Source organism: Helianthus annuus, chromosome 15 (genome assembly GCF_002127325.2).
Source record: "Helianthus annuus cultivar XRQ/B chromosome 15, HanXRQr2.0-SUNRISE, whole genome shotgun sequence".
Lineage (NCBI taxonomy): Eukaryota > Viridiplantae > Streptophyta > Magnoliopsida > Asterales > Asteraceae > Helianthus > Helianthus annuus.
Window position 1 is genome coordinate 167,361,765 of NC_035447.2, and position 26,516 is coordinate 167,388,280.

The 26,516-nt window shown below is 36.5% G+C and overlaps 5 protein-coding genes across 8 annotated transcripts; 2 read left to right on the top strand and 3 right to left on the bottom strand.

Moving 5' to 3' along the window:
• Positions 1 to 1,042: 1,042 nt before the first annotated feature.
• Positions 1,043 to 7,968, top strand: LOC110912455 (probable serine/threonine-protein kinase At1g54610). Its single transcript, XM_022157164.2, has 7 exons — positions 1,043 to 1,685; positions 2,859 to 3,143; positions 4,313 to 4,630; positions 4,699 to 4,920; positions 5,450 to 5,544; positions 6,592 to 6,700; positions 7,472 to 7,968. The coding sequence occupies exons 1-7, from the start codon at positions 1,311 to 1,313 to the stop codon at positions 7,808 to 7,810; spliced, it is 1,743 nt and encodes a 580-aa protein (XP_022012856.1). The 5' UTR covers positions 1,043 to 1,310; the 3' UTR covers positions 7,811 to 7,968.
• A 3,483-nt stretch (positions 7,969 to 11,451) lies between these two features.
• On the bottom strand, positions 11,452 to 21,381 carry LOC110912456 (replication factor A protein 1). Of its 4 annotated transcripts, XM_022157165.2 has the most exons (13): positions 21,333 to 21,381; positions 21,119 to 21,173; positions 20,907 to 21,032; positions 18,821 to 18,862; positions 13,725 to 13,863; positions 13,357 to 13,624; positions 13,183 to 13,270; positions 12,971 to 13,104; positions 12,815 to 12,896; positions 12,639 to 12,735; positions 12,415 to 12,569; positions 12,006 to 12,349; positions 11,452 to 11,693 (listed from the first exon to the last, which is right to left on the bottom strand). In XM_022157165.2, the coding sequence occupies exons 5-13, from the start codon at positions 13,851 to 13,853 to the stop codon at positions 11,641 to 11,643; spliced, it is 1,350 nt and encodes a 449-aa protein (XP_022012857.1). In that variant the 5' UTR covers positions 13,854 to 13,863; positions 18,821 to 18,862; positions 20,907 to 21,032; positions 21,119 to 21,173; positions 21,333 to 21,381; the 3' UTR covers positions 11,452 to 11,640. The 4 variants fall into 4 exon arrangements, with proteins under 4 accessions (XP_022012857.1, XP_022012858.1, XP_035839542.1 ...); XM_022157166.2 differs by lacking the exon at positions 20,907 to 21,032; XM_035983649.1 differs by lacking the exon at positions 21,333 to 21,381 and having other exon boundaries at positions 21,119 to 21,320.
• On the bottom strand, positions 14,018 to 15,922 carry LOC110914194 (ATP-dependent DNA helicase pif1-like). Its single transcript, XM_022159006.1, has one exon. It carries the CDS (start codon positions 15,920 to 15,922, stop codon positions 14,018 to 14,020), a length of 1,905 nt encoding a protein of 634 aa, XP_022014698.1.
• LOC110914193 lies at positions 16,123 to 18,826 on the bottom strand. Its single transcript, XM_035984508.1, has 3 exons — positions 18,821 to 18,826; positions 17,093 to 18,650; positions 16,123 to 17,013 (listed from the first exon to the last, which is right to left on the bottom strand). Exons 1-3 carry the CDS (start codon positions 18,824 to 18,826, stop codon positions 16,145 to 16,147), a joined length of 2,433 nt encoding a protein of 810 aa, XP_035840401.1. The 3' UTR covers positions 16,123 to 16,144.
• Positions 21,382 to 22,230: 849 nt separating the features above from the next.
• On the top strand, positions 22,231 to 26,247 carry LOC110912457. Its single transcript, XM_022157168.2, has 3 exons — positions 22,231 to 22,628; positions 23,700 to 23,937; positions 25,956 to 26,247. The coding sequence occupies exons 1-3, from the start codon at positions 22,302 to 22,304 to the stop codon at positions 26,069 to 26,071; spliced, it is 681 nt and encodes a 226-aa protein (XP_022012860.1). The 5' UTR covers positions 22,231 to 22,301; the 3' UTR covers positions 26,072 to 26,247.
• Positions 26,248 to 26,516: the final 269 nt, after the last annotated feature.

Here is a 26,516-nt window from a genome sequence, read left to right on the forward strand (position 1 = left end):
AGTCGATCCACTAATTCATAAATAATGTTTACTATCAGCTCGACTAATTGATAAAGCCGTTTTGGTGGTATCGAAGAAGATGCCAACAAATAAGTAAAAAGTTAAAACCTAACGGTTATCTAAATATGTCTTTTGACACTTGTACAATTACATATAGTCATATAGACTAATACAATTAATAAAAGGTTCACGCCAACTTATCAAGTTTTCGGTTCGATTAATTTCGATTAATAATTAAACTAAATTCGGGCTAAAATTTATACTTAGCAATACATAGAATAGAGGTATAAATACGTGGACTGGAGGTATAAATACATAAAATGATAGTATAAATACATAAAATTTAAGATATAAATACAAGAACCGGATCTATAAATATATGAAATAGATGTATAAAACATAAAATACATTAAATTGTGATATAAAAGCTAGACATATAAAAAAATATGAATTGCGGTTCGGTTAATTTCTATTAACCGAGAGTACAAAAAGTAACAATAACCGATCTTCAGTTAATTTCGATTTTATCGGTTTTCAATTCAGTGTCGGTTTTCCCTCACCCCAAAGTGAGATAAAAAAATAAAAGGAAAAATTACAAGTTTTGGTCTTTATCTTTATACCACTTTTCAGGCGGTGTCATTTTTAACGAATGTTGACAGACGATGTCCTTTACTAGGTATTTTGTTGCAAGTTTAGTCCTTTACACCCAATCCAGTTAAAAAACCCTGTTAATTGTTGACAGGTGGTGTCATTTACTAGGTATTTTGTTGCAAGTTTAGTCCCTTACCTAGGTATTTTGTTGCAAGTTTAGTCCTTTACACCCAACAATTAACATGGTTTTTTAACTGGGTTGGGTGTAAAGGATTAAACTTGCAACAAAATACCTAGTAAAGGACACCGCTTGTCAACATTCGTTAAAAAAGACATCGTCTGAAAAGTAGTATAAAGATAAAGTACAAAACTTCTAATTTTTCTAAAATAAAAAGTCAAGTAAATCAATATCTTAAGTATATAGCTTGTACTATATATACATTTTTAAAATAAGAGTACTATTGAGGTGGTGAGGATCTCAACTCTGCAAATGGTTGTTGGGAAGATGACAACTTTCCATGCCCGCCAAATCCAAAAAAGAATTTGTTCCCTACCCTTCAAACCCTCTCCTCGTAAAAACAGCCATAAATCCAATCCCAACGTTGTTAACTTATTCCACTTCTCGTCCTTTTCTTCATCAGCCGGCCTATCAATCATCAACCCATCTTCCCATTATCCCATCCTCAACACCTTCTCTTCAGTTCGGTTAATTCGGTTATATGGGTTGCGTTCAGGGAAAGCCATCACCGTCACCGGGTTATAACAGTCAGCAGTCACGTGGTCGTAGCAATACAAGTTTAAATAAGTTGAAGAGTGATAATGGGTATGTTGTTACTGGTGCAAAACAGAATGTTGCACAGAAGGTGTTTGTTGAAATGCCTGTGAAGGAGAATAGTGTTAAGAAAGGTGAGGTTGGTGGTGGGGGTGATGGGAAAGGTGGTGGTGGAGGTGAGAAGAGAGTTGGGGTTGGGAAAAAGATCGGTTCGGATGAGTTGGTTGATGGATGGCCTAAGTGGCTTGTGGAGAATATTCCGGGTGAAGTTTTGGCTCGGTTGGTTTCGAAAACGGCTGATTCGTATGATAAGCTTGCTAAGGTTAGTTTGAATTCGTTGGTGATTGTGTTTATGTGTGTTTTTCTTTGTTGGCGTTCGTGATTTGTGTTGATTCAAGATGCTGAACTCCATGGTAATCTAATATGAACAATGGATCACATGATTGTTTGCCATAAAAAAACAATATACTTTTTTTTTTGTGAAAAAAATCGTTCAACCTACTTTTGGTATGTTAAAGTCACTCAACTTCTTGTAAACTTTTTATTTTATATATATACTTTTTTTTTGAACGGCAAATTTCTTTATTCCTAGTCTAAGGTTAAGGTGTTTAAAGGTTTTGTCTTTGCCAATGGACCACCACCCCGTTGGTTTTTATTTTATATATATACCGACTTGTTAATTCTTAAGTAGATCAAAATTTGATAAATTGATATTTGACATCTTTATAGAAAAAAATCATGCCATATTATTTTGCCCGATTTAAGAGTTAACTAGTCAGTATTTTTAGAAAGTATTCAAAAGCACATGCCTTGTAGACAAGTTTAGGACTTTAAAATACAAAATTTAGTTTAGTAAATTTTTTTCGTGAAGAATTAGAAATTATATTTTTTATTATAAACCGGAACTCTATAAATATGTTTGACTGATTTTTAACTATGCTTATGTGATTCATGGATTTAGAAGTAGATGGCAAACTTAACAATATATATAGGTGACAAGATGGGTTGATGAATTGGGTAACGGGTCAAAACCGATAATGGGTTGACTCGGGTTTAGAATCAGTGATCCGAACACCTATTTTATCTCCCTTTTCCAGTTCACTCTTTTCGAGTCGAGCAAGTTGACCATAAGGTGAAGATGGGAAATGGGTCAAAGTTGATTCTTTTATACGGCTTTGACGTTTGACTTGGGTGAAGTCAATGACAAGATTCAGATTGGATATGGGCTCTTGTGAGAAAAAATGAAAATTAGATTGAAGATCATGTACATATTACAATAGTTAAAAAAAGCTTGTTGAGTTTGAAACAAACATCCGGTATCATATTCCGTTCTATAATAAAACTAGTTTTAACCTTACATTTTATACATATATCCTCTTCTTGATTCATGTTTATTTTTAACATATATTTGTTCGTGAATGTAGTATCAGACAATGATTGATCAGATTACATGTTTTCCTTTTGTGTTTTCTTTTATATTGTTTTCGCACTATAGATAGGCCACGGAACCTATAGCAACGTCTACAAAGCTCGAGACAGGGACACGGGAAAGATCGTGGCCTTAAAGAAAGTCCGTTTTGACACATCAGAGGCCGAGAGCGTGAAGTTTATGGCAAGAGAGATTATCATTCTACAGAAACTAGACCATCCAAATATTATCAAGCTTGAAGGTCTTGCTACATCTAGAATGCAATATAGTCTTTATCTGGTCTTCGATTACATGCAGTCAGATTTGACCCGAGTTATTTCTCGACCCGAAGGAAGGCTAACTGAACCTCAGGTCCACTTTAAACACTTTTAGTTAGATATCTAAACTATGATTTCCTTCAGGGGTGTCGCTTTCGATTCATTTACTTATGAATGGTCAATTTGGGCAAGATTTCATTTCTTACGGATGAAATAAGTAAACTGTAAATGTAAAAGTACCTAAATGGGACACGAGTCAAACGGGTCAAAAGTCTCACGAAATGTAGTATTGATGCATATAAACCTCCTTAGCCACTTTATTTGCGTAATTATTGGAATAATATAATTTTTGACAAACTCAGTGCATTGAAAGCAATATTTAGAGTTAACTGCCATTTTCGTCCCTGTTGTTTGTCCAGTTATGTTAGTCCGGACCAAATTTCAAATTTGTACCATTTTTGTCCCTGACATTCTTGAAACGTGCCAGTTTCGTCCATGTTGTTTGTCCAGTTATGTTAGTCCGGACCAAATTTCAAATTTGTACCATTTTCGTCCCTGTTGTTTGTCCAGTTATGTTAGTCCGGACCAAATTTCAAATTTGTACCATTTTTGTCCCTGACATTCTTGAAACGTGCCATTTTCGTCCCTGTTGTTTGTCCAGTTATGTTAGTCCGGACCAAATTTCAAATTTGTACCATTTTTGTCCCTGACATTCTTGAAACGTGCCAGTTTCGTCCCTGTGGTTTGTCCAATTAAGCCACCTGGTTTTAACAGACGTTAGTTTTTTGGACGGTGGAACTGGCATGTTTCAAGAATGTCAGGGACAAAAATGGTACAAATTTGAAATTTGGCCTGGAGCGGCATAAATGGACACCACAGGGACGAAAATGACAGTTAATAAATAAACTTACATAACAACAACCATACCCAGTAAATCCCACAAATAACAAAGCTATTGGTAGGGCCTTGGGACAGGGTGGGATGCATGCAAAACTTAATAAATAAACGTAGGAGGTTGTAAATAGTAAACCTTTGAAGACACTTTTGGATACTCTTAACCCTTTAACTCATTTGACGCAATGCATTCATTTTTATGTTTTTTAAAGTGTACCCATTTGACTCGTTGAGGAATAAATATAACCCAAATCAACCAATTATTAGGTAAACGGGTCGAAATTGCCACCGCTAAACAATAATATTATCCTTTTGATTGTGGTAACAATGAACACCTGATTTTGGAAAAAAATGTACCATTAAAAACAGGTAAAGTGCTATATGCAGCAGTTGCTGTCTGGTTTGGAACACTGTCACGAGAGAGGAATTTTACATAGGGACATAAAAGGATCCAACTTGTTAATAGACGGAAACGGGATGCTAAAAATAGCCGATTTTGGGCTGGCGAACCAGTACAATCCGAAACAAAAAAAACCCCAAACAAGCCGTGTTGTGACACTTTGGTATAGAGCGCCCGAGCTGCTTTTGGGCACTACAGATTATGGAGTCGGTATTGATCTTTGGAGCACGGGTTGTCTCTTGGCTGAAATGTTTGTGGGCCGGCCGATCATGCCCGGAAGAACAGAGGTAACCAACGTTTCTAGATGATTCTAGAAGGTTAACCGGATTTGTATGTGATTTAACTTTTTTTGCAGGTTGAACAGCTTCACCGGATATTTAAGCTTTGCGGATCTCCAAGTGAGGACTACTGGAAAACAATTAAACCACCGACAACCTTCAGACCACCACAAAACTATGTTCCAAGTTTCCATGAAGCGTTTTCGAATTTTCCATCTTCTTCCATTGGCCTCTTAACCACGCTGCTAGCTCTCGACCCATCATCGCGTGGAACTTGCACTTCCGCACTCCAAAACAGTGTTAGTTCAAAATATCACTAATTCCCTATCGAATCAGGATTTTCACTAGGGGTGCTAAACGGCTGAATATTCGCAGGTTGACACGAACATGACCGTTTAACCCGTTATGTTTCTAACTTTGTTTTCTGAATATCAATACTCTAAAGTTACAAAACTACAAATGTATATAAACAGTTAAAAACTTTCGGTTATAAAAATTGATGTCACTTTCTCTTCTAATTTTTAAAAAATTTGGTATAAAATACTCAAACCATTTTCGGTTATGGCATAAAAACACATTTTAAAAATAAACGGGTTAAGTGGGTCAACCTACGAACCTGTCATGCCAACCCGGACCCAACCCATTTAGCTAAACGTGCTCATGTGTTCGACCCAAAACCGACCCGAACCCATTTAGACTAAACACAAACCCGCGAATTTCGTGTTAGTTTGTGTCGTGTTATAAATTTACCTTTCTGGGTCCCACTTATCTGTTTGAGAAGAACTAAGATATGGTTTGTAAGTTCTAACTGCTTCTTCTTGTTGACAGTTCTTCTCTTCAAGTCCGTTAGCATGTGAGCTCTCGGGTTTGCCTGTTATCAACAAAGAGGAGGATGAACCGATGCAATTCCATGATAGAAACAAGTATGTCATTGATCTGATTGTCTTTCCAATTTAGGGTCATTTTCAATGCAACAATCTAATCACGTTTGTTTTGACTCACCTTTTCAATGCGCTAGAGTCGGGTCATTATTTTTACAAAATTTATTGGTTTGTTGCATCATTGACATGAATCACATGATACAAGCATTGTAATCTATGTAGACATGGCTTTTTCAACGTATTCACTTACGGGATTGAGATCCTCTCATGTTGATCATGTTGTTAGAGGGGACAAATGAGTGGACCCCTTCACTTAAAACATGATTGGGCCTTTTGTATGTGCCAACATGAGAGGGTCTCAAATTCTCAATCCATTCCACACTTATGTATGGGTAGGGCTGGCATATCGTGTATACCCGAACACGACACGATAACTTATCGTGTCCTTTTTTTCAAACACGAACACGACACAATATACACGAAAATTACCTGTTAATACCTGTTAACACGACTGTTCGACTGTTATACACGACAATTACCTGTTAATACCTGCTAACACGAACACGACATGCTATCTGAGAGTTACAAAGGGAGTTTAGGGTTTTATTTTTTTTTAATTGAATGAGGAATGAAAGTAGAAAGGAACTAAGAAACCCACACGCACATGGCTGATGAGTTTTATTTAATTTAATTTCTTATCGTGTACTAACGAGTATTAACAAGTAAACAAGTATTTAACCTGTTTATACACGAAAATTAACAGGTATATCTCGTGTCTACCTGTTTGGTACACGATACCTGTTAAGGCCATACACGATACTTGTTAACTTCGTGTAGGTTCGTGTCGTGTATTCGTGTAAAATTGCCAGCACTATGTATGGGTCAATTTAGGTGATGTTTAAACTTTAATTTATCAAATGGGTTAAATCAATAGAATTAGTTGAATATGTAACGGGTCAAATACGTCGAAGGGGTTAGTTAAATCCACTAAAAGGTTGTTTTTATTGCTACAACCTTCTAAATCATTTCATTCATAAATTTGACTATTAGCGCAGCAATACAAAATTTTCGTAATCGTATTTTTCACAGGAATAGAACCTTAAAATCAAAGCAAAGAAGGGGGAAATCTCAGAAAGGTCATGCAAGAAATGTGTCTTTTTGTGAACTGTCAGCTGACAATTCTGGATCATCTAGAGAGGTAAGTAATTACATTATTTGAAAGTAGGGCTGTTCAAAAAGCTCGTGCCCCACTTAAAAAAAGCTTATTTAAAAACGAGCCGAGTCGAGCTTAGCTCGGTTTGTAAACGAGCCAAGCTCAAGCCAAGGTTAGTTGGTTCGTTGACTCGCTCATCGTTTAGTTAAGCACAAATTTTATTTAGTGTAAGTTATAGCTCAATACTATTTATAAATAAGCCTACATACTATGGTCTAATAGCCCACTTGAGGCCACAGTAATATTTTTTTTTACTTCAATTATCAAAATAAATAGAGTAAATTACGATTTTAGCCCCTATGGTTATATCATTTTTACCCTTTTAGCCCAAAAAGAATTTTTTAACATCTGAGCCCCCAACGTCTTTTTTTCTAACCCTTTTGGCCCCTAACACTAACCCCATCCATTAAATGTTAGGGGCCAAAATGGTTTGAAAAAAGACGTTAGGGGCCAAAAGGGTTAGAAAAAAAAACGTTGGGGGATCAGATGTTGAAAACTTCTTTTTTGGGCTAAAAGGGTAAAAGTGATATAACCACAGGGGCCAAAATCGTAATTTACTCAAATAAATATTAATTTCAATTTAAACGAGCTAGTTCAAGCTCAAAATTTCAGCTCGTTAAGAAAAACGAGCTGGGCCGAGCTGACTCATTTAACTTCAAGCCTAAGCCCATGTTGAAGCCGGCTCGGCTCATTTACACCCTATGTGAAAGTCAATAGATTTAATAATTATGTTGTCAATACATTTTGATAATGTAGCACGAGAAGCACGTTGACAAGAACTCAACAGGCCAAGAAACAGGCGAAAGCACAAGTAGCAACACATCGAGCAAAAGGAAAAACGTGCCCTCACCGCCGTTTACTCTCGCCTTTGATTCAAATCCTCCCAACAACCGGTCTGCAATAACCGAAGCTCACCCGAATGCTTTAAAGAACATAAAGAATTTCCCTCTTTTACTCGCGTCTATCACACAAAGCGTCAACAACGCGGAAGAGAACAGAAATGGTCTCAATCGTCGGTCCATGTCTACTCTTGATTTTCGACATCTAGAAATTGAGAAAATATCCAAAATCTTTGGATTAGATGATGAACATTAGGGACATCTTTCTTGTTTTCATACATCATACTTGTCTTTTTGGATTTGTTTTCTATGGTTAAGCTACAAAACCAATAAACAGATCATTGTGTGTCCAGATGGTTTGGTTAGAAGTCGTGCTTCTATATAGCATTTACATGATTCATTAATGAAAAAATACATATATATATTTTTTTTTTAATTTTTACGTCGTTAGAAAGTCACTTTTCTAGTAGTGAACCAGATTGACGTGTCACATGTAGTTAGTGGCTTATACTAGCAGTGGAGTGCAAAAGAGGGAACCGTCATAGACTCACAGTTCATCAAGTGTGAAAGAGAGAACCGTCACAGACTCAAAGTTCACAAAAAAAAAAGTAGAAAATGAATCGAATGGCGTTAACCGTTGCGTCGAGATAAAAGAAAGTGATGGATAAATGGTTTGTCTTGTTTAACCTATTATTGTAAGTTTTGATTGGAATCTCTAGTGAATTTTTTTTGAACGTCAAGAATCTCTAGTGAATTGGACATGAAAATATTTTTTTTTTTTTTTGCAAACCTTTGTGCAGTGGCGGAACTAGAAGAAATATCCAGGGGTATCCCAATTTTTTTTATTGTACATTTATAAAATGAATTTTTTTACCTGCATTACGGGACAGAGGCGATCCAAGTGCCCTAGGCGAGCAAAAAACAGACCCTTAGGCCTTACCGAATTAAATTTTATAAACTAGTTTTTTTTTTCATGTTATTAGTATTTAGGTTAACGAGTTAATATTGAGCCTTTCACATTTGGGCTAGGCTTTATGAATTGATATTGGCAATAAGTTTTTAGGTATTATTTTGGGCTAGGTTTATTTTTTAATTTTTAGATCGGACTTGCATCTTCGGAGTTGTTTATTCGGAATTGTATCATCATCATCGAAATTTTGAATAACCTAACAAAATTCAAAATATCGAAGTACAAACTAACCAAGAAATCAAACTATCAAAGCACAAGGAGAAAAGAATACTCATAAATGATCTAGAATCTTAACAGAAAAATATATGAAATAATATACTTTAAACAGATAAAATATAAATAAATTTAAATATTAAGGCATGTCACCTATTAGGTACATAATAAAAAGAAAAACTATTAAATATTTAAAAATATGGCAAAAGATCAAATACAAATAATCTTAACATACTAAACATACAAATTGAAGGAAAACCCAAAAAGACAAGGTGGCATTTTTGTAATTACCACCAACTATCAAAGTTACAACCAAAAATACCTAAAAAAACACAATTTTTTTTTAACATTTTTTATTAAAAAATCGCTACATTTCGTTAGCAAAAAAAAAAAATTTTTTTTTTTTTTGCTGCTACTAAAAGTAGCGATTTTTTAATAAAAAATGTTAAAACAATAAAATAAAATAATTTATGTGTTTTTTTTTATTTTTTTAGATTTTTTAGGTTTTTTGGGGGTTTAGTTTTTAGCATTTTAGCTTGGGTGGGGGGGGGGGTTAGGTTTTTTTTAGGTTTTTGGGGGTGGGGGTGTTAGGTTTTTTTAGGTTTTTGGGGGTGGGGGGGGGGGGGGGGTTAGGTTTTTTTTTAGGTTTTTTGGGGGGTTTAGTTTTTAGCATTTTAGCTTGGGTGGGGGGGGGTTAGGTTTTTTTTAGGTTTTTGGGGGGGGGGGGGGGGGTAGGTTTTTTTTAGGTTTTTGGGGGGTGGGGGGGGTGGGGGGTTTAGGTTTTTTTTGGGGGTGGGGGGAGTGGTTAGGTTTTTTTAGAGGTATTTGTATAGTAACTTTGATAGTTGGTGGTAATTACAAAAATGCCACCTTGTCTTTTTGAGTTTTCCTTCAATTTGTATGTTTAGTATGTTAAGATTATTTGTACAAGAACTTTACCCTTAAAAATATAGGTTTTAACTCTTCATATAGACCCCTATCTAGAACTACTTTACTTAAAATATTCAATATTAGTCGTTTTCTTCCTTAAAACCCTAAACGATACATAGTGTTGCAGGCAAGTAATAAGCACCATGATGTTCCTATTTTTAGTTTTTTTACCGGTTCTCTCTTCTCATTCTCTTTACTTACACTGCAAGACTCAAACTTCAATAACATGCCTCCATTGACCCTCCTGTAGTTCCGCCACTGTACACTGCCGATATGATCATACGAAGTTGAGCCGTAGCTCGTGCTATGACTCGTTGAATGCTAGTTCCGTCCCTGCCTTTGTGTGATCTGTTATGTCCATTTATCAACTTGTTAATTGGCCGAGAAATTTTCTACTTTTTTATATGTGAGGTTGTTGGTGGTATTGGGGAAGCAACAGAGCTCGATGGTTAAAAGACTTAAAAAACAATATATTGACTTCAAGTTTCTACTTAAATTCAACCCATTTAATCTTTTAAGTATTAGGGTGTAGGGAGTGGTTAGATACTTGAAAGTGATAAACTTCAAAATTAATCAATGGGAGTATGTCATGTCATTCAATGAAAAGTGTTGACAATGGTTAGATACTTCATGAATTGGTAAACTATTTAAAAAAAAAATGTGTGATTGGTTTAGATGACATGGACCCCACCACACACACACCCTCTCTCCTTCCCTCCCTCTCCCCGATCGGTAACCAAAAACCGATCCCATCCCCTCACCGCGCGGCAAAGATGGTTGGCGGTGGTGTTCCCGAACGGCAAACACCTTTTGCCGAACCACTTTGCCGCCCACACCGTATCGCCTTAGTAAAATTATGTTTTTGGTAATAGTGACATGTTAGGTGACTAGGTCTATCCGAATTAATTATTAAATCTTCTGTACAACAATATTTGATTTTTCTCTACCAGGTTTTCAATACCTTACATTGTTTTAGCAATCATAATTTAAGAAAAATAGTCATAAACTTGCATTATATCCGCAACCACACCCATGGCATCATCATCATGGTGCCGTGATTACTTCTAAATCAAGAATACCACTTGAAAAGACAAAGCCTTATTCAACACTTTTTTCATTCGACTTCAAGATTTTGAGACTCCAACACGAATACCATATGGTCACCAGTGGTGGGGCACATAGAAGCAGGTGGTGAATTGGTGATGAAGACAGCCTTTTGTAAATTTTTATCATTTTTATTTTATTTTAGTGTAATTAATAAAAAAAGGAACAAAACTTTAAATCCCAAATTTTATTTTAGTGTAAAAATTAAAAAAGGAACAAAACTTTAAATCACAACGTCACTTAATAAATATCAAATTCTATATAATAACAATTTGTGAATTGTCTTAGGAACACGAAAATACAACTGCTTAAAGCATATATGACTGTACAACTTCTTAAAGCCATAACATTCCAAAAATCTGGGTCATTTATTTTTTAAATTACAAGTTAAAGGTGTTGCGAATAGCTTCACAATCAATTAGTATTATTATTTAGATTTTAATTTTTAGAATATATTTTAATTTTTAGATGCTAATCTCTGGAATATATTCCATACAAAGAAATTGTTTTCATACTTAAAACTATAATTTTGCCATATATAAAGTTAAACTAGTACTTTCAATGTCGCGCGTTGCGCGTTAGGCATTTGTGTGTTTTTAAGGAGTGGAAAAGTTGGCAACCTGTTACCAAAAGGGTTGTCGCCGTATTTAGTTTTTACACTAAACGTAAAACAATTTACATATTACTAAGTTTTTTATACTAAACGGAAAGCATACTTAGTCTACGTATTTAGTTTTTTACACTAAACGGAAAACAGTTTACATATTACTAAGTTTTTTATACTAAACGGAAAGCATACTTAGTTTTTTACACTAAACAAAAAACGGATTTTTGACGTGGTTTCCTTTGTTCGACAACGATTTGGTACTTCAGTTGGTTGTGTCATCAACCTTTGCTTGCTTCTGCGTTGTAGCTTCAAGACCTGCATTTAATAATTGTTTAGGCTTGATGTTTGTTAATAGTATAAACATATGCTTTATTAATTAAATGATTATTAAGTCAAGTAGTCTTATTATGCAGGTATAAAGTGTTAGTACTTTAAAATGAATTGAAAAAGTGCCAGTTTTGAATGTGATTCAAGGATAAATCTATCATCATACTGGCAAACCAACACCAAATATGTATGGGAACATGAGCATACATATTTAGTGATAAATTTCGCTCTAAAATCAAACGAAAGAGCGCCTAAATAAAACCGAAATGAAAAACCTGTGGTATCCTGAAATTTTTGTACCTTCATGCATGATCAGAGAACGCTTTGCGGAGGTTGTGTTTTGTGTTTTTGGTGGCGGTGTTACTGGTTGTGGGGTTGTTATAGGTGGCGTGCTGGTAGAGGTGTGGTATGTTGTTTCTGTTTGTAGGTAGTTCGCGTTGTTGATAGTGCGGTTCTTGACATCTGGTTGTACTTGAATTTGGAACTTCGCTTCCTTGTTTTCCATTGACTGGAGTTGTTGGGTTAGGTTCTGTTTGGTTAGCGCCTCTTCACATGTTTGTTGTAGAAGTTGATTGGCTGCTCGATCAAAGATTGTGCCGGTGATTGTTCCTGTTTTGTCTGAGATTTTTACCGGTATCCGGTACCTGCATTCCGTTTTGCGTTAGGATCTTGCGATTTCCCTATAGAATTGAATTTATGAAAAACCTACATGCAAACTGCCTTGTCAAAGTTTCCATCATCTACACAAAACCCTTCGGAACCTGTTTGTAGCATTCTTTGACGGCATTTAGGGCATGCTGTGTAGTGCCAATCGTTGGATGACATGATTTCTGTTATTTTCCCCCTTATTATGAAACTCTTGCCCTGCATTTTATAAATGCGGTAATATATATTTGAAGGTGTATATAGATACGGGTTTAGTGAGGTTCTTACAATTATGCCAGCGTTGCTTTGAAGTAGGTGTGAAATTGGAACCTCTAAGTCTGTTGGTGTAGTGATTTCCCAGTTTTGCATATCTGAGTTTTTATACCTGTTTAGCAACGAGATAGGGCATTATGTTTTGTTAATAATCGTTAATTTTGTTCTTGGATTGTTACAACTATACTTACATTTCTTTTAAAGTCTCAGTCTCTACTGTTTGTGGATTGAGGTAGACATGTGTAGCAGCTGTTGAAGATAGTTGTAGCGTGCCTGTGGTACGTGTTCAATACTTTGTGTATTGGTTTAAAGTATATTGAATTTATGTTTTGATGGTGTTTACTTACCATAATATGTTTTTGCTTTTAATCCTGTCATCGCTAGTATTACAGGTGCTGCTCCAGCTTCTACGTCAGTCCTATTGAACCGACTTTTGACCGTGGCTATTTCTTCCCAGAGTGCAAACGTAATGTCTTGGTTGCTGTTAAACACGTCATGTTGTAAGTGTTTTGGTGACGGTATTTAAAAATTGAAAGATAGGTTGTTTTTAATAGCGTACCTGCAGTCTTTGAGTGATAGAACAACATAGGGTCTATTGTCATGGGTTTTTTTGTCCTCAATTCGCCGTTGCAGTAGTCCAATGTAATCTGTTATTATATTGTTTGTATAAATGGTTATAAGAATGTTGTTACTTGTTTACTAATATGTTGGTAATACATTGTCTAACGCTTACCTACAATCCCTTCTGTTTTCGCTTGAACTTCCATTCTTCTGCGCGTGGCTAGCTCGAAGTACTGTTTTGGTATGTTCTCATTGTCTGGAATTGAGGTGATGACAGTGGCATTTCCAAGGTTCATTGTAGCCGGATGGGTCAACGTGTTTGTAAAGTTGTCTGGATCTGTGCATCCGTAACCTTTTATTTGATAGCATGTTTGTAGGCATAACTTTGAGTCAAGAGTTTTGCAGTTTTTGCCTTTTACAAAAGCCTGGATCCCCATTCCCTGGCAATTTTGTAGCCAAACAGAATTAAATGTGTAAACATTGTTTATAAATCAGAGTTATATTAAGGCATTTTTTCAGAATTTGGATAAGCATACATACCTCTTCATCAACGAAGACAAAATGCAATTCGTTTTCACGATACTTAGGTACCCACTTGCGAATGACACGTACTTCGAGCGCTGGTGCTGGGCCTTTGGGTCGCAATCCTGATATTCCGTTGCTGTCCATTTTCAGAAACCTGTTTAAAGGGAAAAGGCACACATTTAATAATTTTTTAGTTATATTAATTTTCAAGGCAACAACAATTATCATAGCTGTAATAGGGTGTATGCATGTTTAATGTGTACAATATTTGTTTATTATTAATAATTAGAAACTTAGAATATAACCTGTTAAGCGTTAATCTCATTTAGCAAGTCTTTGTAAACAATATTTAATGTTGTGTTGTTCTGTTCGTCCGCCTTATTTGACGTGAAAATTTTCAGTGAATTTGGTGAGGTAGCTCGTGATAAGGCGACGTATAGTTGGCCATGACTAAAAACAGGTTCTGGTAGGTAAAGCCCAACTTTTTTAAGTGAATGTCCTTGACTCTTGTTAATAGTCATTGCATAGCAGATTTTGACCGGGAATTGACGACGTGTAAATACAAATGGTAGATCTTTGGTGTCGTGCACAAAATTGATTCTTGGTATGTATACTTTCTTACCAACTGACGTTCCAGTTATAATGCGGGCCTCGATTACCCGTGGAAGGAGTTGTGTTACCAAAAGTCGAGTACCATTACATAGGCCGTTTTTCTGATCCATGTTATGCATTAACATGATAGGGCTATTTGGTTTAAGGCGTAAACAATGATTGGGTATACCATTGAAATTAAGCACATTCAAGTATTCAAGCGGGTACATAGCATCTGTCTCGCCGCCGTCGTTTGAATGTGGAACCATTGAATCAGTGCTGAAATAAGAAGTGCATTCCCCAGGTGACATTGCATGAACCAAGTTATTTATCTCCTCAACTGTGTCGTTTTTTGGGCATATAATAGCACGTTCTGATATTGCAGCTGGTGTCAGGTTTGCCAGTAAATGAGCATCATAGATGAAAGAAATCAGATTATGAAGGCCATCATTGGAGTCCTTCAGTATGAATTTAGGTGGTATTTCAATTTTTCTGATGTGAGGTTCTTCAAAATCCACAACGACACCTTCTTTCCCGTCTCCTATTCTTAGGAGCCATTCTGAAAAATTCTGCAACTGTGCTCCTGTGGTTGAGGTTGTTGATGAAGATTCTATGCGCATGTTTTCAGTGAGCCTATACACAATAAGATGTTTCCATAAGTATGAACTGGGTAGGCAAGACTCGATAACCTCAGCTTTCGTGCATTTGGGTTTTACTGGCAAGGTTTGCCTGAAGTAGCCTCCTAGCAAAACTGATTTGCCGCCAAAAAACTGTGAAGTGTTTGATGTTAAATCCTTTAGTGTCTTATCAAGGGATTCAAAACATCTGCGATCACTCATTGGAGCCTCGTCCCATATTATTAGAGTGGTTTGCAAAAGCAAATTACATAGGTTTGATTTCTTCTTTATGTAACATACTGATTCTTCAGTTAGTTCCAACGGGATTTTAAATCGAGAGTGTGCAGTTCTACCGGATGGAAGCAACAATGATGTGATACCTGATGCTGCGACAGCAAGTACAATTTCACCTCTTGATCTCAGACATGCAATGATTGTTTTCCACAAGTATGTCTTTCCTGTTCCACCATGACCGTAAACAAACAGTAGACTTTGAGTTCCATTCTCAATTGAAGACATGACTGCATTGTATACAGCTAGTTGTCCTGGACAAAGGCCTGCGTGGAGACTGGTGTGTTCAGCGCGTAAGGCGTCTCTGTCATAGCTTTTCTCTTCTAAAAGGAGGCTGTTCCCAAGCGCTGAAACCACAGAAGCATCCGGCATTGGTAGACCGAACTCAACCAATGAACTTGAAGTTGAGTTTGTATTAAGAAGAGTTTCCAATTCCCGTAGTACATATTGTTGTAGATCCTGATCGTCTATAACGGCAGAATTGGTGGTAACTGCAAGGCTTATACTACGGTTTATGTCATCAGACATACATCTCCAATTTGCTTCCCACAATCTGCGAGGATTTGAAACATCACAGTGAAGGAGCATGCAAACAAAGAGAGATCTTAGTTCAGCAGCTGTTGCCCATTCGGCAACCTCTTCAATAATGGTGGCCCATTCTTTGTCGTCTCCGATCAAGCCAAGCTTCTCACACGCTTCTCTAAATGTTGGCATTACAGTCCCTGATACTGTACGTACATCTGTGTAGGAACATCATCCCCTTTGAAAGTTAAGTAGAAGTCTTAAATAAAATAGTTCTCCACATGTTGGATGCACATATGTAAGCCTACCGATTGTTGGCTCCCTTTTACTTCTTCTTTGTATCCATTTTTTTGATGATGTATCCCAACGATACTTTGATAGGTAATCAATGTACCGAAGGTTATATCCATTTTTTTATGATGTATCCCAACGGTACTTTGATAGGTAATCAACGTACCGAAGGTTAACACCCGACAAAGCAGAGTTACCCTCGTTGGATATCTCATTGGCATTACTCACAAACCATTCTGTTAAGGTTGTTTTACCAGTATTTGAATTGCTAGCAATATCCAAAAGTCGTTGCGATTGTCTGAAAGTAAGGTTTTGCTTTCCTTCCAAGTGAACAGCTAAAACTTGAACCGGGGGATTCCTGTGATGTATTGGAAAACTAAATATCCTCCACATTGCCTCATGTGGACATATGAATCGGCCATCCGTATAATTTTTTATCTCGTCTACGACCTCCGGGATGTCAGCTGCCTCATTATCTCCACCATGTCTATCACGTGTTAACGCAAACTGAATACGATCAGCACCTTTGGAGATGTATTTGAATAAGTATTTGATAAGCATAGTCCAACCACAATACTCTACGTTTATATGCGCATCAAAATGCATTAACAGATTTTCATTGTACGGAACAACATATCCGTTGTCTAGAGGAACGCCGTTTTTTAGAAACGGTTCACATGTCGACGACCTCTTATAATGTACGTAACCTGCATTATCAAAGCGCGTCACATCTTCATAAGGTTTGGGGAAACTTTTTTTGCAGACACCATCTTTCATGCAAGGGGAACCCATGCGCACTAAACCACATGGGCCATGTAACATGCAATCAGTGACAATCCTATACAGAACCGGTTTAAGAACAGGATCAGGAAGTTCAGCCGATATATAGTGATCAACTTGTTCTGCATTGCGAATACTATATGCATTGGACACCCATAAAAGTGTGTGATAATGTGGTAAGCCTCTTTTTTGAAATTCAATTGTGTATAGATCTGCGAGAATAAGGAATACTTCAGTATGTAAGTCACACAACAGATAAAAACTATAAATATTGGATACATTTATAGTTACCTGCAGTGACGTCTCCAAATGGTTTCCTTTTTCGCAAATGTTTAACAAACGTGCGCACCTTCATTTGGAAGACTCTAGGGATGATGTCAGGCCTATCTTGCGCATTAGCAGCACCCACACGATTGATCTCTCTTGTTATTTCGGGCCAGTGAACATTGCACGTAAATGTGATGAAATACTGTGGATTACCATGCACACGGCATATTGCGAGCGCATCCTGATAGTGTTTATACATATACCTTGGCCCGCCCGTGAATGAAGAAGGTAATATAACACGTTTTCCTATGCTACGCGCCTCGGTATCCCCTCTCGAAATTGCGTCATGAACACCTTGCAAAAACTCACATCGGAATTCATCTTGGTTGGCTCTAAAGTATTCCAAACGGGAATGTTCTACACAGACGTAAGCATCAACCAAATATTGTTGTAACAGCCTGGATGCTCTAAGTATGTGGGTATAAACGTCCTGACGATCGTGCATTTGATAACCATAGAACATTATTGGTGTTAATTTACGGTCATCGGACATTTGATCATCAGGAAGTACGCTTATAGTTCCGGTGAGCCTAAGTTCAGGCGACCAACCTTGTTCTGCACGTGGGAAAAGGAGTGGGTACTGCAAGGGCATGTAAGATGGGTGCAGTTTGCTTACCCTATGTGGGATGTTGTCTTTACTTTTAATAATGACATCAAAATCCGCTGATAGTTGACTATTATCACAAACAATGGCACCAAGAGTATGTGATGTAGGGGTGGCATAACGGTTGTCGCGAACACGACTATGAAGCCTGATTTCAAAATCTGGGATCTCTGTCCGCGAACATAATTCCCTTGCGGATCTAAACAGGCGAACATATGGATTTACATCATCCAACATCTGAGAAATTGCAGCAACAGTCTCTGCTGTAGGACCGTGTGAGTCAATACCAGGGAAAAACCGCAGCCTGTTGGCAACCTCATGTTCACTATCGAAAATATACATCTGTAAAAAACGGGGTCCATCACCAGGAGACGGGCAAAGAGAACCCAACCAGTGCGAAACCTGGCCGGAAACTTTGAACACGTAGGGGCCACCACCTTGGTTTATTGCATCATCCACAATAGCACCAAACGAAGTCATACAGAACATGGCATTGTAAGCGCGAATATTCGACATAAATTGGGCATCTGAAAACAGAGTTCTTAACAAATTCAGTGGTTGAGATGGGTATTGCAATTCAATTTTACCACCCCGACAACAACGATTATACCGCGGACGACCACTTATTGGGAAAGACGTTAACCGCTCCTCAAACCAAAAAAGAGCACCGCAATACTCACATACCTCTGTACATGACCCCATATCAACATAATCAGGGGATTGCAAACCAACATTAGGAAAACCAACTAAACCAGTAGGCGCGTTACTAAGAGCAGCTACTGCAGCTCTGGAACGCAGCAGTGTGTTCCGATGAGAAGTCTGTCGACGCGTGACTAAGGAAGCCCCAATAGAGGCATTAGAAGAAGACGCAACTTCAGCTGAAGACGACCCAATACGGGGTCGTTTAAACTGCGGATACTAAGACGATAATGTGGTTAAAACCCCTAATATATATCTATAAATATATGCATGTGCTAATAAATCCCTATTAAATATCAATAGTTATATGCCTGTACTACTCCCAAAAATTATACCTAACAACAAATGATACAAAACATGTAAAACAGGTGAAAAGAGAAACCACATACCTGCATAAATACGCGCAAAAACAACTTCGAGGGAAAGAGTAACTAAAGAACAAATAAATTATCAAATAAGTCAGCAAAACATTAGTGAAGCAAATTCTAAATCAACCACAATAATGGAAAAATCCAAATAACAATTCCATCCCAACATACATCATACGAAATAAAAAAAAATATTGAATAGATGTTAATCAGATTATGCGCCACATATGTTTAAATATACTTTCTATGTTATTTTTATCAAGAGAACCATACATAACGATACATGTTAAAGTTATCACCAACATGATACATATAATAGGAATATCTTGATAAGTCAAACCAATCAGAATATCAAAACTGACCAACATAATAAACCTGGTTTGCAAAAGTGCATTAACAAAATTGGCAAAATAAAATATTAACATCGAACAAAACTTCCATAATAACACTTCAATCCAAAATAACTCAACTACTATCATTGGATTGGGCGGCATGCTAGATCAAAGCGAGCTCGGGTCAAAACGGATCAAACAACCGTAATAAAAACACTTCGGGTCAAAACGGATCAATAAGAAAAAAAGGGTTGTTTTGATTCGGGGAAGAATTTCGTGATAAAAACACTTCAGTCCAGAATAACTCAACTACTTTCATTGGATTGGGCGGCATGCTAGGTCAAAGCGAGCCTAGGTCAAAACGGATCAAAGCATCCGTAATAAAAACACTTGGGGTCAAAACGGATCGATTAGAAAAAAGGTGGTTTTGGTTCGGGTCAGAAGCAGGCGCACACGTAATCCTTCGGCGGTCTGGCTGTTGCGGTTGTGACCAGCCGTCACTGTCCACTGCACCAGGTTTTTTTTACCTTTTCCAAAATGTTCTTATCTGGCTGGTAGGTGTTTTATATATTGCATCATATCTAAATGGTTTAACATCCGACCCGAACCCGGAAATTTTTGACGAACCCGAAAATTGTGCCATAGATATCAACTCGAACCCAACCCGAATATTCGCATACTAACCCGAACCCGACCCGTTCAACCCGATTTTTTTATTTTTTATTTTTTTCAGCAAATTATTATATTAAAATTAACACTACTACAAAAAAAAAACACAAATTTATATAATAAAATTACATTAAAATCATAAAAGTTTATGTCAACTTCCATTTTTAAGTTATTTTTATAGCATAAAATACACACCCAATTTAATTTATGACATAAAATATATTTTAAAAAATATAATAAAATAGAAATGGGTTAAACGGGTTAACCCACTAACCCGACTGGGTTGACCCGAACCTGACCCGTTTAGCTAAACGGGTTCGCGAGTTCAACCTGAAACTGACCCGAACCCATTTAGACTAAACCCAAACCCACGAATTTCGTGTTAGATTCTTGTCATGTTTTCGGGCCGTGTCATAAATCCACACCCCTAACGGTACCACTATTCCCCAATCCCTATCTTATTCTAAATTTGTAGCATAGTATTTTCCTTCAAATGAAATTGTTTTCACTCAACATCTCATGCATTTGGAAGGGCGTCAACATTCAACAAAGCAAGCATCTGATGGACAAATGCCGACGCATACCCTCCACCAAACAAAGCATCTGATGGACTTGTACACTCCCCTTTGGTTCTACGCATGAGTTCAGGTCAGAACCGGTTTCGGGTTGGGTTGGTCGGGTTCATATATAGTATAAATACGGGTCATGCAAACAATCATGATAAAAATAACAAAGTAATATATTGCAATACATAAAAGATTGTCTAAAGTAACAAAATCATTAAATTTAGTCAAAAATTCATCAGAGAAGACCTAACGAAGTAGTAACTTTTTTTTCTCTTTTTAAGAAGCAGCAACATGATTGGTGGAAAAAATGGAAGTATTACATTACATAATAAGAAAGATAACACCTTAGATATAATGAGGAGTTGAGACGGTATTACTATCTAGAAAGGCTAAAGAGATGAAAGCATGGAGTGCTTGACACAACATACATCCCTATCATGAAGTCCCACCATAAACCAATTAACAAAAGCCATAAACAATTGTAGACCAAGTTACCCATAAAAAAAGCTTTAAAATTAAGCTAGACAAACTATCAAACACCTGGTGTGCAAAACCTCATGAACCTTAAATCAGACCTAAATCCCCATACACAAAAGTCATTTTCTCCATTAAAACAATCAGAGCAACCCCCAAACATCAAGTTGCACAAAGCAAAAGACACTTGACCTGCACAACGCAAAAAGAACATTACAAACCCTAATAAACACCTGAAAAGAAAAAAAAAAAAAAACAGAAAGTAAGAAGAACATTACCTGATCGCCTGCTAAAATTCAGAAGAGAGGACCAAGCAAAACCCAGAAGAAAACCCTGGGGGAAATACTCATGCAGAAAAGTGATTAATAAGCCAGAGCACACGTCGCTGATTAAAAATCACTAAACAACACCACGTGTTCTACTTTAAGAGTAATTTAAAATTAAAAACTAACTAAAGAAATAGATAAAAAAACTATCAGCAAAGATTCAAACCTGAGCTCACACTACCAACAAACACTGCCTAAGCCAATGAACCAGCCCAAGTAATTGTTATAAGATCCTAAAATAATAACTTTTAAACACAAACAAAAAATGTGAATTTATTTAATTAAAAAAAAAAACAACAGCGAACAGCAAGTAGACAAGTGTCTACCCACTGTTCATTTCAAGCCTTCTATTAATATTAATTATTAATAATTAATAATTAATTAATTAATATTAATATTAATATTAATATTAATAATAAATATTAATATTAATAAATAAATATTAATATTAAATATTAAATATTAATATTAATAGATATAAATAGAATATTTCAAACTTAAAACTATAATTTTGCTATATAGAAAGTTAAATAGAATATTTCAAAAATAGTATATGTATTATTTAAACATTAGTTTTTTTTTCTCTAATTCTTAGCAACTTATTTTTATCTACATATCGATATATCACGTAAAATGCTTTATAAAATTGCACAAATATTGTTGCAAATCATGACAAACGAAATCAATACCGTTCGTTTATGTGACGAACCAAACTCATTCCGACTATTGATACCAGTACCGACATAATTCGTACCAGTATTGGTTTTTGAACAATGTAAAAAACACATGTTGATATCCTCTTAGGCATACCTCTTTTGTTTTCAATACCGAACGTAGTTATCATACCACGACTGTAACGAATAGATACGATACCGACTAAATGCTAGCCGCAACGCACGTGGATATTTACTAGTTTATTACAAGAAACGTCCCAATCTAAAGATCGTGATCCATATACACACACGTGTCCATTCGCCATATCCGATTACTCCGGTCCCCACACCTACAATCATGGACATCAACACCCCTAAACCGTTAGATCAACATAACACTCTCCAAATCCAACGGCCAAAACACCTTCTTCAACCTCCCCTAATTCAAAAACACATTTCACGTAAGCAAATCTCCGTACAACATGGCGGTGATGAACGGTGGCGCAGAGAAGCCTCACGGCGGCGTATTATCGCCGGAAAAAGAAACCGCAGAAACCGTAGAAAACTCTACATCTAAACCTGACGAAAAAATTTCAACCGAATTAGGAGATGATGTAACGCTGTACGGCGTCTCCGTACACCTCATCGAATCGATTTTGAATCAGAATTCAGGTTCTCCGATGGCTTCACGGATTAAGAAATCGTTCGTTGAGGCGGTTCCGATGTTTCGTAAGGCGACGGTGAACACGCGGCGTGAGGTTGTTCAGTGGACTCGCGGTAGTCCGATTCGCGCTCTTCTGGTTGTTTCTGTAAGTATTTGTTCGTTCGATTTGATTTTGGAGAATAAATTTGATAAAAAGTGTTTGTTATCACAAGTGTTTGTTCTATTTGATAAATTTTTATTTTGTTTTTGTGTACGGTACGGAATCTATTGCTCCATTAATGATGTTGTTAGATTTTGGAATGTATGTGAGGTTTTGATTTTGGTTGAATTTGAATTTGGAGTCACTTTTGTTGTTGATTCATATCGAATTTAATGATTTGCAACTCAGAGTTCAGAATTTGCCCTAATTAGAGTAATTAGTTTCACATTAGGTATTTGATAAACACAAACGCCTCGTTTCACAAAATGAAATGGAATCTGTATGGAATTGGAATGTAAATGTATATTCCATTTCTTATGTTGTTTAAAGAAGAATTCGAATTGAACAATAACGTAAGGAACGAAATCTACATTCCAATTCTATCTTGATTTCATTCCATTATGTGAAACGAACACACCTAAATTACAAATCAAATTTCAATTCCATGTCATCATGTTGCTGGAAGTAAATTCATTGAAAAGGTATCATAGATGGTAAAAATTGAGGTTTGGATTGATATCGGAAGTCAACCAAAGCAGAAATAGCATTAATGTAAACGGATACAGCAGCTATATGACATATTAAGCACTCTTCATTGGCAAGGTTTAAAAGAACGGAATCGATACGCACGTCTCAACCTTTTTTTAAACCGTGTTCATTGGTGTAGACTGCACTGATAATTGATCTGAAAATCAGACAGACATCATTACTCATTTAATCCAAAATCCTTTTGTGTTATCTTCTTGTTCATGATATTTCTCAGACTCGAAGAGAAGCGATGTACTCTGTTTGTAAGTTGATACTGACAAATGACTGTTAAAATAGAATTTGTCTACACCACAGGCACCCATCAAAAATGTGATTTTGTTGTAGTTAGCATTAGTTGGCTATTGTGCAGCACATTAAGAACCTAATTAGTCTCTTCTACCCTGAAAGTGAAGTTTCATTGTCACGTTCATTTCAATATGTTGAATGTTCATGAATTTAATCTAATTTTTGTTTTTAAATCTGGTACAGGCTGGGATAGTGACTCTCTTAGCATTGACAGGAATGCTGGTGTTTACGGTGGTGTTTCTTGCAGCAACTGTGAATGCAATTGTGATCTCTCTTCTCATCTCTTTGGCAGCAGTTGGTGGCTTCTTAGCTATTTTCTTTGCGTGTATGACAACAATGTACATTGGCTTGTTGTTCGTCACTGCATTCGTGACATTCACCGTAACCATCTCATCAATCATAGCGGCTTTAGTCGCTGCAGGTATATATAATCATTTTATTTCCTTTTCTGTCATTTCACACATCCTTCATTGATAGTTATTAGCTTGCACCATAAGAGAAAACTATGAGGAAATGTCGAAATAATAGGACATGTTTCGTCCTCCCCCTTCTACCCTTTTTCGTTTTATTATTTCCCATCCTTATATATACTCACATGTATACGGGTGAGTTCATTTGAGAACCACAAGCACTTGGGAACCAAGGAACTGGTATAGCCCTTTGATAAAAGAAGAATGGATGTCCAAGACGTAAGTAATCACATATGAAAATACTCGATTCATGTGGACGCCTTCACTCATACATAATTCTTTTAGTCCCATTTAGTTTTTTACGTGAAAGGGTACAACGGTAATCTCACATGGATTTCATATATGTTTAATGTCTATTAGTGAAAAGGACCAAATGTGTTATGATTTGGCAAACAGTGGGGAAAAGGGGACCAAATCCGTAGTTTCTGAATAGAAAGGACCAAAACCGCAAAACGTGCTTCCCACAGGACCATCTATCTTGGTTTAAATATTAAAAAATCACGGCTCACACCTGATGCATGAGGTGACTGATGGGGTGGGGAAAACACATCAGGGAAGTTGATAAAAATCCAACGAGTCTGAGATTAAAAACGAGCTTCTTTAGGTTGGTACTCTTGGGTTGTACATATAATTGTGTTTAATGCTTATTATAGGTTGCACATAAAACTTTTTTTTTTCATATTATCTTATTTTTTAGTGTCCAATGATTAACAAATTAGTAAAAATAGTAGGGATATTGCGATATTGTATTTAAATAAACTCAACTTTCACCATTTGGCCGATAACACTCCCAACTTACGAATTGTACCACACCACTCCCAACTTTCAACTTGTTTTCCTCTACCACTCCCAAACTAATTGAGCCCTAACCTACTTAGCTGATGTCAGATGCCACGCCACTAAACAAATGCCACGTCATCAAAATAGTCACGTCAGATGCCACATCAGCAAAAAAAAAAAAAAAAAACCAACTCAGATGCCACGTCACTAAACAAGGACTACATCAGCAAAAAAGTAACTTGGTTAGGGTTCAGTTAGTTTGGGAGTGCTAGAGGAAAATAAGTTGAAAGTTGAGAGTGGCGCGGTACAATTCGTAAGTTGGGAGTATTATTGGCCAAATTTTGAAAGTTAAGGTTATTTCCAATATCCCTAAATAGTATCCATACATTATATGAATATTGGATCCTAGTGTACGTGAAGCTCTTGCTAATTGCTTCGGAGCGGAACCCAAATTCCCCAGCTTTCGGAACCTAAATGCCTACCAGCCACGCACCTTCTAGAACCAAGCCACTAGTGTAATGATGGGTACTTGGTCAAATGTAGAGGGTTGGATGGGTTGATTTGCCGCCAATGCTAATTTGTCCCATCTTTGGAAGTTCATAAATAATTTATGATTAAATTCCAGAAAATGCCTATGGACTTCCAATTTGTTTTTTGCAGAGAATTCCCTATACTTTGTTTTCTCATAAAAAAATACTTCAACTTGCACACGTATTTTTTGACTTTTCGTCACTAAGTGTCCAATATGATTGAAAAATTATATTATTAAGACATTAGTCTTTTTTTAAATTAAGCACTTTGGAGGCTGTTAGCATTTGAATACATTTGATTTGTTCCATTTTTGCTATTTTGTTTTATTTTTTGGAACTGTTGGACCCATCGGAGATGAATTAACCTAGAGGTGGAATTTCAACATATTTACTTATGTAAGGTTAAGTTTACAAAAAAGAACTAGTCGAAACTTGTCCAAAGTGTAATGTTAAATGGCGTGACGCCTTATAAATCACTTTTGGATTATTATTGAACATGTTTCTATTAAGTAGTCACTTTTATTTGTTCTCCATCTTGCAAACTCTAGAGTATAACCAAATCATGTATTATTTAGCTTCAAAACTTCTATGCTTTCTTAAACATATTTATTATGGCATATGATGTTTTGTACTAAACTTACGTTATATATATGTATTAGGCTGGATTGGGTTCATCTGGATGATTTGGCTGGCAGCGTCGGAAGGTGCCAGAATGGTGAAGCGCGTCACGTATGCAGCTAATGCTTCTGGTCAGCTCAACCCTCGCACCTTTTAAATACGTGCTAGTCATGTTTCCGTGAGTCGAATAAACAAGCTCAGTTTCCAAAATCTATAGCCTTTCTGTATATGATATTGGTTTTAGCCTCTTAGGTGTCCTTTCATCTTCAACACTTGCACACGTATTTATATTAATAATTTATATAAATAGTGATCTAGTGGATTAAACTGATTCAAGGTTCCCGAGCTGAAGCAAACTATCTCTCTATACGTATCTACACATAAAAAAGTTCTTGACGCAAGTTTGGTGCTAGACGGTTCAATCCGTTTTGAGAAATTACTATATCTTGAATATCAAAGTCCAAAAGTTCTCATGAAGAAAAACATAGTCTTTGCTAGTAAATATCTATACACGTTTTGTTTAAGTGGTGTTAAATATTCACTTTCAAAGTAATTCAAACCACTTAAACCAAAAACCAAACTGAGTTACATATCCGGTTTTA